The sequence below is a fragment of the Trichosurus vulpecula genome, chromosome 3, assembly GCF_011100635.1.
Source record: "Trichosurus vulpecula isolate mTriVul1 chromosome 3, mTriVul1.pri, whole genome shotgun sequence".
NCBI classification, from domain to species: domain Eukaryota; kingdom Metazoa; phylum Chordata; class Mammalia; order Diprotodontia; family Phalangeridae; genus Trichosurus; species Trichosurus vulpecula.
The window spans coordinates 213753051-213767274 of record NC_050575.1 but is presented as its reverse complement, the minus strand read 5'-3'; the positions used below and the strand labels follow the sequence as shown (position 1 = coordinate 213767274).

Sequence of the window (14224 nt, the reverse complement as noted above, 5' to 3'; positions counted from 1 at the left end):
AATCTGGTCTTGTGTTTCAAAGAAGTCGAAGGGGAAAGTGGGCTGGGTAGAGAGACAACGTAGCCTCGGAGAGGTGGTTGGGGGAGGTTGGACTGTATTGTGTAATAGACCAGAAGAAGAATTTGGGGCAAGGAATGGGGAATGACAATAGCAGCATGCCTCACCCCTTAATATTGGTACCTTGGGGCAAGGCCTCGTTTACCTCACTAATTAAAGCTCTGCCCACCTTAATGTAAGATCTGGAATTTTCCCTATGTTGTGGCTTCATATGCATCAGACCAACTTTGGGCCTGGAAAGGAAGGTTTTCTCAGATGATCAGAAAGGCCTAGTCCCAGGTTCTAGACTCCAAAGTGGGTTATCAAAGAAAAAGAGCACAGATATTGAATTAACACATAGGGCCATAAATTTAGATTAGGGCCAGCTAGTCCAGTCTCCTTAATTTTACAGATGAGGAAATAGACCCATGGAAGTAAGTTGTCCAAGGTCATCCAGTAAGGGTGTGAATTTAAACCCTAGGTCTTCTGACTCCAAATTCAGCAGTTTTCCACTCTACTGTGCCTCCTTCAGAAGGGGATAGACTTTGTACCAATTGAGTGTGGAGAAATTCCAGACTGACTGCCTCTGTGTCTGATGTGTGACCTAGAGCAATTCAGTTAACCTGGCTGGGCCTCAGTCACTTCATCTGTAAAGTCAGGGGTTGGCTTAGATGGCCTTTAAAGCCCTTTCTAGTTCCAAATCTATGGCCCTATGATCTTGTGATCGAAACAATCACACTCTGGTAAATGTGGGGCACTTAGATGCCAGGCAAAGGTAAAGTAATGTTGGTTCACCATCCTAACTCATCATTGGTTCTTCCTCACCTTCACAGATTCTGGCTCCAGATTGTCACATGGTGGGAGGAAGGCTCAGGAGCCATCATTGCTTTTGACAACATCTCCCTCAGCCTGGACTGCTACCTTACGAGTGAGTTCACCCACATTCATTCCCTTCATTGCCTCCTCCTGAGCTATAGCGTCACCCAGTCAAATCCTGCCAGCAGCCCCTCTCTCTCACTTCCTGTCAAGTCCTATCGACCATCCCTCCCCTGCATTCCGTCTTTCTATCTTCCTTAAGTGAACTCCACCTAACCAAGATGCCATGGTATCTTCTGTTTTCCAGTTAATGGGGAGGAGAAAATATCAAGGGATGAAGCTCCCAATTCAAGCAACCTCTTTGAGAATATCTATAAGAAGTCTGTACAGGAGCCAAGATCCCGGGAGAATGGGCATGGGGAGAACCTCAACTTTGACCCAACAGGTAAAGGCTAAACCTTTACTAAGTAATTTATTTCTGCCAGAGACACAGAACCAGATGGATATTTTTGCTTTTTTTAGAGGAGGGGAGGGGGAATTTGCTTAATAACTATGTAGCTCTGCAAGAAAACAGATCTATCATTTAGAGCCAAAAGGCAAAAATAGTATGAAAATTGCAAAGAGGCAAATTTGGGCTCAGTATTAGGAAAACTTCCTAAGAATTAAAGCTATTCCAAAGTGAAAAGGGCTGTCTTAAAAGGTAGCAGGCTCTTCTTCATTAAAGACCTACCAGAGAAGACTAGATGACCACTTACTTGGGGATGTTTTAATGGAGGCTTGTTTTCAGGTATAGGAAGGACCATCTGACTGCTGAGATCCTTTCCCATTCTCACCCTTCATGATTCTGTGAGTCTCCCTAGCCCTCCTCCCATCCATACCTGAGGGATGCATATTTCTTAGCAAAAAGGAGAGAATTAGCCTAACAATGGTCTCAAAATTCTCAAACCTGATAAGAGATGTCTAGTATTGTGCTTAAGAATGGACAGGTGATTTCAAAACATTTCCTTCTATAGCTGGGAAGTATTTTTGAACCTAATGGCAGCTGAGATTTCATGCTTCTTGGTTCAAAGCTAGGACTAGAGGCAGAGAAACCTTTTGTTGGAAGTAAGACGCTCCAGGGGAGAGCTTCTTCAGGTTAGAAGTGTCTGTCATGCGTACCTGGCTAATAATGTTTTCTCATGAGGTCCCCTAAAAATACTAATGCAGTAATGCTAGTGGAGCAGATATTCTAATGCAAAGAAAGGTTTGCTTTGGGCTGGAGTTGGACCCCATGAAGAAACAAAGCACATTGTAAGAGGCTCTCTCACCCCATGTATGATCTCTCCAGGGAAGGGTAACGAGATTTCAGCATCTTCAAGTTCTAGCTGAACCTCCCAAAGCAAGCTCACTTGGTTTTCCTTGTTTTATCTTCAATGCCTCGCATGTGATAGACATTAATGAACAAATGAATGAATAAATGATGCAAGAAAACTTGACCCATGCCAGAAGTCAGTCAGTCAATAAGCATTTATTAAGTATTACTATATGCCAGGCACTCCTAACCTGAAGAAGCTCTCCCCTACAGCTTCTTTGTTGTTGTTGTTCAGTCATTTCAGTTGTATCCAACTCTTTGTGACCCCATTTGGGGTTGTCTTGGCAAAGATACTGGAGAGGTTTGCCATTTTCTTCTCCAGCTCATTTGACAGATGAAGAAACTGTGGCAAACAGGGTTAAGTGACTTGTCCAGGATCACCCAGCTAATAAGTGTCTAAGGCCAGATTTGAACTCAGGAAGACGAGCCTTTCTGACTCCAGGCCCATTCCACCACTTTGCTACCCAACAATATCCATTATTATACCTCTAATAGAGAATTATAAATTCATGATATTCAGGTTTGATCAAGTTATCAAAAATATGAATGACTGGTACCATTTTCACTAAACTCAATGGTTATCAGTTATTGCCTAACTAAACTGTGGCTTTCTATTTTCCTTAAGAAGACTCTTTCCTTTGTGCTGCTCCAAGATTGTATTCATAGCTCTGAGCTGTCATGCTATCTGAATCATCTTGGCTGCTTAAAAGAAGGAAAGTGTCAATTGTTTCCTCAAAACCCACTTAGAGGGCTCTAACTGCTGGGGAAAAATGTATTCAGTTCTTTGAAGTAAAGGTTCCCCTTGCCCTGCTAAGTTCTGAGCTCTCTCCTGTGTGATGAGAAAGGGAATGTAACTTCCAGTTGAACCAAAATTCTGATCAATGAGTAGTTTGGATGTAGGGTGATTTTTGCCACATTGTACCCAATTAGGAATGTCATAAGGCAGCTAAATGGTGCAGTGAATAGAGCACCAGGCCTTGAGTCAGGAAGACTCAACTTCCTGAGTTCAAATCCGTCCTCAGACGCTTACTAGTTGTGTGACCCTGGGCAAGTCACTTCACCCTGTTTGCCTCAGTTTCCTCATCTGTCAAATGAGCTGGAGAAGGAAATGGCAAACTGCTCCAGTATTTTTGGCCAAGAAAACCCAAAATGGAGTCATCAAGAATCAGACACAACTGAACAACAACAAAAGGAATGTTGTAGAGGAAAGAGATTGGAGGAGGCACCAATAGACTTGTCTTCTAAGTTTCTGCTCTACCACTAACTATTTGCATGATCATGAGGAAATTACTTTACCTCTCTAGGCCTCTGTTTCCTTGATGGTAAAATGAAGGGCATAGATTAGATGATTCCCAGCTATAACATCCTGGGTTTCTTTAAATAAGATATTTCCCCTCTCTTGCTCTTGCTCCCGTGACTTAGCAGACAGATAAATAGGGATGAGCAGCCCTCTTAGGTTCACCAAAATGAATCTACTAAGTTTCCCCCCCACCCCTGTTCCTACTTGGATCCAAAGCCCTCTAGAATTTATTATGTTTTTTAAAACCTGGGAAATTCGGCAGAAGATGAATCCTCTCTATTCTGACCAGCTTAAGGCAATTTCTAGTAAATTCTCTTGGTCCCAGACACAGTCCTGTATACCTGGTTAAAGAAGCTTTCATTAGCCACTGAGGAACCATCACCCTGGAACATTATGACCTCACATCATCACTGGGGCCCCAGGCTGAGTTCTAGATGAGCCAGAACAAAGGCCTCTCCTAGAACCCAGGAGGAGAGACACTAGATGATGTTTTCACTATCCTTAAGCACATTGTTAGATCCACTAGGAAATGGTACCTCCACTAAGAGACTTCTGCTGTTTTGGCTTCTTCTCTGGAGACTTTACCTCCCACTCAGAATTAGTTTTTAATCAAGTAATTGATCACAACAGGGAAAAAAATGAAGAAAAGGGGGGTCCTGAAAAGAGAGATAGATGTCAGGCTCCAACAAACTAGGTTCTCCTTGTGTCCAAGCTACCCACCAATGGAGAATTTAGAAGAGTATTTGACTTTATCTGCCACTACTGTTTAAAGTGGGAGACATTATAATGTGTAATCCATTCGTGATGACTCTTGGTCAAGCTACCGTTGCTAATGAATGTGACCCTGGAGATCACAGACACTTGGCTTCGGGCCCCTCAATGACCACAGGTCGCTCTGGCTCCAAGTTTATGGAGGTTTTGAAATGCCGCCAGATGCCCTTTCCTCCATCCTGAGACCCTGGGAACCCTGAACTTTGAAAAGAAAACCTAATTATCATGTCTTCTCTCTCCTATATACGGGAAATAAGTGAAATCCTAGCCCCTTGAATAATGAAAACAGAGGAGGCAAAGCAATTAGTGTTAGATATTTCAGAACTTCCACAAGGCCAAAGCAAGAATAACCGTAATAACAGAAACATTCAGAACAAAAGAAGAATTTGCACTCCAAACTTTCCAAATTCCCTCAGACTACCACGGAATATCTTGTTTGACTCAAAAAAATGAAAATGAATGAATGAACAAACATCATAACCACCTACTATGTACCAGGCAGTGGGGATGCAAATTTAAAAAAAGAAAAAGAATCCCTGCCCTCAAGAGGGAAAAATATACACAAAAGAAAGGTGAAAATCAGGGGGCGGGGGAAGCAGAGAGTACCCAGTTTAGAGGCATGATGATGGTGGTGGTGATAGAGTTAAAACCAACCAGAGCAGCTAGTGGCAAATGAAGAGATGCCTGGCATTTCAAGCCATCTATAAAGAGAGGTTATGGGAGGAGTTTTTTGCTCTAACCTTCAGCCCTCCAATCAGAGAGGCAGAAGTAATTTGGGGTACTAATGAGGTGTAAGTACCAAAGCTGAAGCAATTCCGTGATGAGAGTCCCTGGTGATGAGCTAATCATGGGCTGGAGGATGATGATGATGATGACAATGATGACGATGATAATGAAGATGATGGAGTCAGAACCAAGGAGAGGAGCTGGTGGCAAATGAATGACTAAATAAATGAACTAATGAATGAAAACCCATACTTCTAACAATAGATTCAGACACTTAGTCATCCCAGGACCTAAGCCCCAAGATCCTTGAACTTGGATTATGTGAGCTATTTTATCTCAGCCTCAGCGCAGTCTTCTAAACTGGCTTGAGCTGGGCTAGCTAGCTGGGATTTTCATCCAATAAAATGTCCACTCAGGTGCTCCAAGAAGCTTTCTCGGAAGGTCTCTGAGTCACTTTAGCTAATCAGATGAAGGGGCTGAAAGAGAAAACGGGCAAGCATGAAAGCTGGCAAAATTACATTTGTCGGCTTTGCACATACAATTACACTAACTGAATGGTCGGGATAATGCAATCAAGGGGTCTGCAGAATTGTATTTCTATATTTGGCTGAAATAAATGGAATGAATGGTGAGGTAAAACAGCCCTCCCTTCCCTGAAAAAGCTTAGGTGAGGGCGGAAAGGGACCAAGGATCACGTGAGGAGTCTAAGACAGTCCTCAGGAACTGGATTCACCTGCCTCAGTTCCTATTTTCTGCCTCATCTCCTACCTCCCATGGGTGAAGCAGAAGCTAGGTTGCTGAATGGGCTGTCTGGGAGTGAGAAGCAACCCAAACCTTCCATCCCATACCAAAGGACATTGTAGAGAGCCTGCCACCCACCCACCACCACCCTTCTCACTTGATCATGGAGCTTGGGACTACTTATTTAGAGTTGGAAGTGATCTTATAGACCATTTAGTCCTTCCTGTTCATCTTATAGATGAAGAAATTGGGACTCAGGTAAGATTTCTACTCCCACCACCCCCACACACCCACCATGGTCATATGGCTATTAAGTATCCGAAGTGGAATTTGAACCCATGTCTTGAGTTATTCAATGCTAGTTTTCTAGCAGAAGCTAGATGACCACTTATCCCAGGGAGGCTATAGATGGGATCCATGCTCTTGGGAAGTATAGGACTACACAACTCTTGGGGTCCTATCTGGCTAAACTTCTAGGACTAGACCAGGACCTCTTAATACACCTCAATTCCTCCCATCACAATTAGGAAGTCATAAGGATTCTCCCCTCTTTAGGAAATCCCTTACTGACATAAAACCCTGAATGTCATATTTCATCAGTATAAACATGTCCTATGTATTTCATTGGCACTGGCCACTAAGTTTAGTGGGTGACTCAGAGGGGGCCATGGCCTAAAAATTCATTATCCTACAGCCACGCAAAGAACGAGTGTCTCAGAGCTTGGTTTAGTTAGTCCTCAGGAACCAAACATTGAGTTCCTCACCAGATCCTTCCTGGAGACCTTTTCATTTTAGTATGACCTTTCAGAGCTTGAACTCCACTTGTAGAACTTTCAAGACCCCAAGATCACCCTCAAGGTCATCAGAGACTTCAATTTCTACATAGTAAGTGGTCAAAAAAATATCTGATTGGATTGAATAGAATTTGCTAACCCACTCATTTATCTTTTGCAGTCATCCTAGCTCCTTCTCTAGACGTCCCATCCTATTACTCCTCTTCCCATCCCCAACAAGCAACATGCCCCAATTACTTTTTTTTCCTTTTAAATTAATTTATTAATTTTTAATTTACAACATGCGGTTTCCCAAGCTTTTGAGTTCCACATTTCCTCCCTCTCCCTCCCCTCCCCTCTTCTCCCCCAACACAGTGTGCAGTGCAATTTGAAATAGGTTCTACACATACCTTCACATTAAATATATTTTCACATTAGTCATGTCGTAAAGGAGAATTATAACCAATGGAATGAACCATGAGAAAGAAGAAACAAAACGAGAGAGAGAGAGAGAACAAATAGTTTGCTTCAATCTGCATTCAGACTCTAATTCTTTCCCTGGATGCAGATAGTTTTTTCCAACATGAATCTTTTGGAGTTGTCTTAGAATCTTGCATTGTTGAGAGGAGCCAAGACTACCAAAGTTAGTCATCACAGATACAATGTATCTGTAGTTGTATACGGTGTTCTCCTTGTTCTGCTCCCCTCACTTAGCATCAGTTCATATAAGTCTTTCCAGGTTATTCTGAAGTCCATCTGCTCATTTCTTATAGCACAACAGTATTCCATTACTTCATACCTAAAATCATATGAAAAAATTCTCTAAATCACTATTGATTAGAGAAATGCCGTGATTACTTTTAACCCTTGTCAGCTACACATCATCATCATCTGATTCAGGCAATTAGCTGGCGCTGTGGATACAGCACGGGGCCTGGAGTCAGGAAGACCTGAGTTCAAATCCTTCCTCAGACACTTACTAGCTGTATGACTCTGGGCAAGTCACTTAACCCTATTTGCCTCAATTCCCTCATCTGTAAAATGAGCTGGAGAAGGAAATAACAAACCACTACAGGATCTTTGCCAAGAAAACCTCAAATGGGGTCACAAAGAACCAGACAAGACTGAAAACAACAGAACAAACACAATTGGAAGTTATTTCAAGCTGTAGCATCAAAAAGAGGTTTTCTTTGTTCTGGTCTATGCCCTTCTGGCTGATTGGCACTACCCTCAAGAATATAATATTGAAAGAACTCTGCTTGTTATTTCTTTTCTTTTTATTTATGCATTTTGCTATTATAGCACATTCATTTCTGAATATATCCCTGCCCTCTCCTCTCCTCAGTGAATCATCTCTGGTAACAAAGACTTAAAAAGGAAGGAGGAGAGGAGGCATTTCAACAAAATCACCTACCCCATCATCTCTCTCTTTTTGGTCAATATTCCATACCCAGCTTGGTACAATGGAATGTGGACTAGATTTAGAGTTGGAAAGCCTGGGATTAGGATCCCACATCTACCATTTATGTGAGCCTTGGGTTGTGTGGCCTCAGACAAGTCACTTCACCAATCTGGGCTTCAGTTTCTTCGCTATAGAGTGAGAGCACTGGCCTAGATGGCCTCTGAGGTCCTTTAAGCTCTGAATCTGTGATCTTATGATCATCCCTATGACCCCCTTCTTCTACAATGAAGAGATGTAGCTAATTTTCTCAGCTCTTCTCAAGGGCCTGGGTTGGTCATTATAATTTTGTAGCATTCAGTTTTCTTTTGTTCTGTTTACATTGTTTGAATCATTGTATCTATTCTTTTCCTGATTTTGATTATTTCACTCTGTATCAGCTTGCAAAAATCTTCCTTTTCTCCTCAGTATTTTAATCCCATCAAAATTAACCTGAGAAGTGTACCTCAATTCTGAGGTATTTCAACACTCCAGTGGGTTGGTGGTATACAGCCCAAGGTATACAACATTGTCTTAACTATCTACTGCCCGACAGATTCTTCCTTTTGAAGTATGTAGCATATCCGCCACTGCCCTCCCACATGCCTAGATTACCAAAATGATCTCCTTAACTGGTCTCCCTGACCCTGCTTTCTCTGTCTCAGACCTATGCTGTATAGCACCAGTAGATTAATCTTCCTGAAATATCAATTTGATCTAGTCACTCCCATGCTCAAAACCTTTCACTGGCTCTATATCACACACAGGATCAAATGCAAATTATGTGGTTTGGCATTCAAAGCCCTGCACAATCCGGCCCTAATCTATCTTTCCAAAGGTACCTTACTTACACTACCTTGCTACCATCCTGCTGTGAGCAGGCCAGTCTGGGTGTATCCTCTAACATGCCTTGCTTACTCTGGGGACCAAGTCTTTGATCCTGCGGTCCTCCTTCTAGAACCAACCAATCAATTATGCACTGACTAAGTGCCTACTGCATACCAGGCACAGTGCACTGTGATGGAACAGTCCTGGCCCTTAAGGATCTGACACTCACTCGGGGAAAATAACAAGTACGTGTAAAATAAGTATATGCAAAAAAAAGGTCATTTAGAACTAGCAGCTGGGGGAACAAGAAAGATGTCATGTAGAAAGTAGCACTTGAACAAAATTCTGGAGAAATCTAGGGTTTCTAAGAAGTAGAGATAAGGAAGGAGTGTGGTCCAGGCCCAGGACTCATGCAAAGAATGGAGACAGGAGATAGAATGACATGTAGGAGGAAGAGGAAGGCCAAAGAGAGTCGTGTAAAGTAACGTCTAAGGCAATAAAGTTAGGTTGGGGACTATTTTGAGAAGGCCTATTAATGTCAAAAAGAAGAGTTCCTATTTGATCCTAGGAGCAATGAGAAACCACTGGAGTTCGTTGAGTAGGGGAATGATGTGGTCAGAAAATTAATGGGAGAAACTTGGTTCAGGGAGTCTAATGGGCAATCTACGAAGGCCAGGGGAGAGACTGAACTAGGGTTATGGCTCTGTGAGTAAAAAGAAGGGAACAGAGGAGAGAGGTTAGACATAGAGACAAGATGGGTCACCTGAGTGTCTTTGGGCAGTGAGGGAGAGTGAGGAAACAAGGGTCATCTCGATGTTGTGAGCCTAGAAATGAGGACGGCAGTTCCCTTGACAATAATACATAAATTCAGAAAAGAAGGAGTGGAGACAATAGTAATGAGCACCACTTTGAACAGTTTTGAGTTTGACATGGAAGATATCCTGCCTCCTTCTTCATCTGGGGATCCTGTCCTGCCTCAGTCTCCAGTTCAAGTCTTCCCTTCTCCATAGAGCCTTCCTAATTCCTCCAGTCCGCAAAGACCTCTCCTTTCTCTAAGCCCCCCCGAGCATCTGCTGTCTCATTCTAGCCATGAGATTGCTACATTGCATTCGTTCTTTGTAAATTTGTAACCCTCCACCAACATGAGCTGGCTGCTAGGGGGTGCAGTGGGTAGAGCAACGGGCCTAGAGTCAGAAACTCCTCATCTTCACGAGTTCAAATGCAGCCTCAGACAAATTTACCAGCTGGGTGACCCTGGGCAAGTCACTTAACCCCGTTTGCCTCAGTTCCATCATCTGTAAAATGAGCTGGCAAACCAGTATCTCTGCCAAGAAAAATCATGAAGATTCAGATGTGATTGAAAATGACTAAACAACAGTGATAAATTTAGTGAGCTACTTTCATTTATTCAACAAGTAACAAACACCTATTCTGTTTGAGGTCCTGTTATTTAAATCTTCATTTTGGATGTAATTTGGCTTCTAAACTAGACTGTAAGTGTCTGGAGGACAGGCCAAGTTCTATATTTTGTATCACTTTCAGCGTCTGTTAATGTCCTAAGCATATAGTAGGTATTCGCTGACTATTGAACGCAAGGCTAGATAAATGTATGGATGTTTGGATGGACAAATAAAAACATTCAAAGCAATTAGAGAATAGTTTTAAAGGAGCATACAAATAAGCACACTGTGATGTCATTTAATACAAATAGTACAAAAGGAACTCTGTCACATCATGGATGAGAACCCTGGACAAAAATGTCAGGAGACCTAGACTGTAGCACCAGCTCGGCCACTAACTCACACTGTGTGGCTAGGTTCAAATCCTGGCTCTTCCACTTACTACTCATAGGACCAACAGCAAGTCACAACCTCCCTGGACCTTAGTCTTCTCATTTGCAAAATAAGAGCGCTTGACTACATGGCTTCTGAGGCCCCTTCAAGCTCTCAATCTGTGATCCAATGGCTCTGAATTATTTAGGGTCAGGGAAGGGTTGGGACATTGACTTTCCTCATCTGTGAAATGAGTGTTCAACTTAACCGATCTCCAAAGACCTTCCAGCTCTAACACTCTGTGATTCTAAGAGCTGAGGGAAAGTAGAGTAAAGGAATAATAATTCTATTTCTCCCATCTCTTCCAATTAACCTGTGCCACTTTTGACATCCCCACAAGTAAGGGTGACAGGCTGTCCCCTTCTATATATGGTGACATTATTCAAGAGCAGATGCCAGTTTCAATTGAAAAGTTTTATATATTTCATATAAATTGATTGGGTCTATTTCTGCTAAATACATTATCGGCTCACTGTAGAACAACTATTAGAGATAATAGAATTTGTAGCTAGAGCCATTCAGTCATTAAGTCCTGAACATACCCTCCTGGGCATGACAGCATCATTGGAGGCCATACTGGGACAAAACTCAAGAAGGCTATTTCCATTGTAACATTGTCCTTCCAAGTGCGCTTCTTTGCCTCTAAAGTTTGGAGGCAGATATGTACCTACAACAGAGCGAACCAGCGCTTTGACCCAGGGTAGCAAAATATAGGGGGCACACAAAAATCTAGTAACTCCTTCAGAAGAGTAAAAACAACTGAACTTCACATGTAATTAGCAAAAGTAATCATTTAAGGATGGAAACTAAAGCATCATGGGCATTTTAATAACACCTATCTATGAGAGTCCATAGTAAATAATTTGTCTTCAAATAGAAGTCTGTGCAGGCTTTCGGGGAATAGAGTTCCCAAAGAAAATACCCTCTTTTACATTCTTAATTACGTTACATTACATTATTTCTACTCATGAATTACAAAGTTTTTTCAAGGGCATATTTTGAACTGCTTCCCCCTGGTGCTCTGTGCTGTTTGCCTAGACTCCAAAATTGCTGGTTATAACTCAGGTTAAAAGTTCTCTCTTTCAGCCCAGACCTTTTTAGATACTCAGGATTCACTGCTGATTTGCCTTCCAATTTCACTAAGTCTATTTCAGGAAAAAGATGATTTTTTTTTGAAAACACATCATAAAACCCTATCTGCTGCCCATCTTCAGAATAGTTTTATACCAGAGGTTTTGAACAGGTTGAGACAGGAAAGTTTGTCTGGTTATAGTTTGGAGTTTTTCCTCCTTTTTTTTTCAACCACACCCATGATTTAATTGGTATAGGGGAATTCTATAAGGGGACTCTCTACCAATGCAATTTAGGACATCTGATCGTCAATTTATAATCTGAGAGATTTGCCTGAAGCATTGGAAGGTTAATGATTTGTCAAGGTTTACATAGACAGTATGTGTTAGAATCAGGACTTGAACCCAGGCCTCTTTCACTCCAAGACTGGCCCTTTATCCATTACTTCAGGCTGCTTCTCTGTCCTAATATTAGAGAGAAAAAATGATATTTGCCACCTTTTCCCCTAAACTCACCCCTCCTCTCAACTTCCTTATTTCTGTTGAGGGTGCCACCATCTTCCTGGTTACTAACTTGGGAATTGTCCAAGACTCTTCTTTCTCCCTCATCCCTATCTCTAACCAGTTGCTAAATCTCATTATGTCTGCCCCCCACAATATGGCTCAAATCTGCCCCATTCTCCCCATTCACACGGCTACCACCCTAATTCATACTTCTCATCTCTGGCCTGGCCTCCTAATTGGTCTCCCTGCATCCAGTTTCTTTACCTTTCAAATCCATCTTCCACATGGCTGCCAACAAGTCAGTGCAAGGGAAGATGCGTTCATCTGGAGCTGGAAGATTGGGGTTCAGTTCTCCCTTCCACTTCCGTGGGTAACCTTGGGAAAATCAAAGATCGGAGCTTTAGAGCTGGATGGGACCTCGGAAGCCGTCTAGTCCAGTGCCGTGTATGTCCCAGATGTGGCTTGTTTGCACGTTCTTATTTGCTTATTGCTCCCCTTCCCCATTAAATTGGAAGCTCTCTGAGGGTAGAGACTGTCTTGTCTTTTGCCTTTCTTTGTTTCTCCAGCACTCAGCACAATGCCTGGCACATACTAGGTGCTTAATAAATGCTTGTTCCTTTTCCTTCCATCCTTCTTTCTTTCTTGCCTTTATTTTTTCTTCTTTTCTTCCCTCTTTCTTTCCTTCCTTTTTCCTTCCTTCCTTCTTTCTTTCCTGCCTTTTTTCTTCCTTTTTTCCTTCTTTCTTTTCTTCCTTCCTTTCCTTCTTTCCTTTTTTCTTCCCTTCTTCCTTCCTTCTTTCTTTCCTTTTTTGCTTCCTTCCTTCCTTCTTTCCTTTCTTCCTTCTTTCTTTCCTGCCTTCTTTCCTTCCTTTTTTCCTTCTTTCTTTCCTTCCTTCCTTTCCTTCTTTCCTTTTTTTCCTTCCTTTTTTCCTTCTTCTTTCCTTCTTTCCTTCCCTACCACACTCATATTTGTGTGGTCCAAGGCCACCCCTAAGTAACAGGTTCATTTGGATTACTTGTCAAAGGATATTAAAACTGGAAGAGACCTTAGAGTTCCTATAATATAACCTCATTTTGCAGATGAGAAAATTGAGACCCACAAGGTAATATGATTTGCCCAAGGTCACGGGGCAGTAAGTGTCAGAGCTGGGACTCCAGCCCAGTTCTCCAGACTCTTAAGTGCAGTATATTTTCTACTACTGCCTCCTCTCTCTTTGTCATTTACTCAAATTGATGTGCTGCTTCAGGAAAAAAGAAATGCTTAGAGCTAATTAATTATTCATGATTGCTCATTATGTGCGTGTGTTGTTCAGCATAGCAACAGTCCCAAGAGCTTGGTAAACACAGTGGCCTTTATGCAGACTACTAGGGTGTACCATTTAGGGGTCTGAAAGAGGAAATACGCTTCCCCAACTCTAGAACAGCAGGGAAGGTCCAACACAGCCAACCATGCCATTGGAAAATGTTGGCATAATTATAGCTCGCATTTCTGCAATGCTTTTAGATTTGCCGAGTATTTTAAATAGGACATCCCATTCGAGCTTCACAACCACACCACGAGGCCCTTACTGTAGGTTTTAGTGCCCCCATTATACAGTTGAGAAAACTGAGCTCAGAGACATTTAAGTGACTTGACCGGGGCTACTCACCTATTAGTCATCCAAATGTTCTATGGTCTTTCCAGCAGGACACCAGGGTCTACCTGGGCCTCTTGCCAACTGCCATGCTGCTACAAGCATTCCTTCTCTGCCCTGCCCGCTGGCCTTCCACTTTCACTGTTAATAGAAATGGTGCCAAGAACTGACTCCCTTTGACAATCCTGGGAGCCTCTGGACCAATACTTCCTTCCCTTGTCAATACTGCTATATGTATTGTTTCACCCACTGGAATGTAGGCTACATCAGGATGGGGACTGTGTGTCGCTTTTGTATTTCTGTCCTATCTAGTGACTGACACATAGAAAATACTTAATAATTTTTTCATTCATTCATACATACATGCAATATCATTTCAGAAGATAGATAGTCCTAATAATTGAG

At 42.2% G+C, this 14224-nt stretch overlaps 1 protein-coding gene across 1 annotated transcript in view; it reads left to right on the top strand.

Annotated features, from left to right (window-relative positions):
• The window catches only part of ALK (ALK receptor tyrosine kinase), a 1045272-nt gene that overhangs the window by 940732 nt on the left and 90316 nt on the right, over positions 1-14224 (top strand). The window contains exons 10-11 of the mRNA XM_036748712.1: positions 870-964; positions 1160-1297. Coding sequence (XP_036604607.1) covers positions 870-964; positions 1160-1297 — 233 coding nt within the window. The remainder of the gene's footprint in view (positions 1-869; positions 965-1159; positions 1298-14224) is intronic.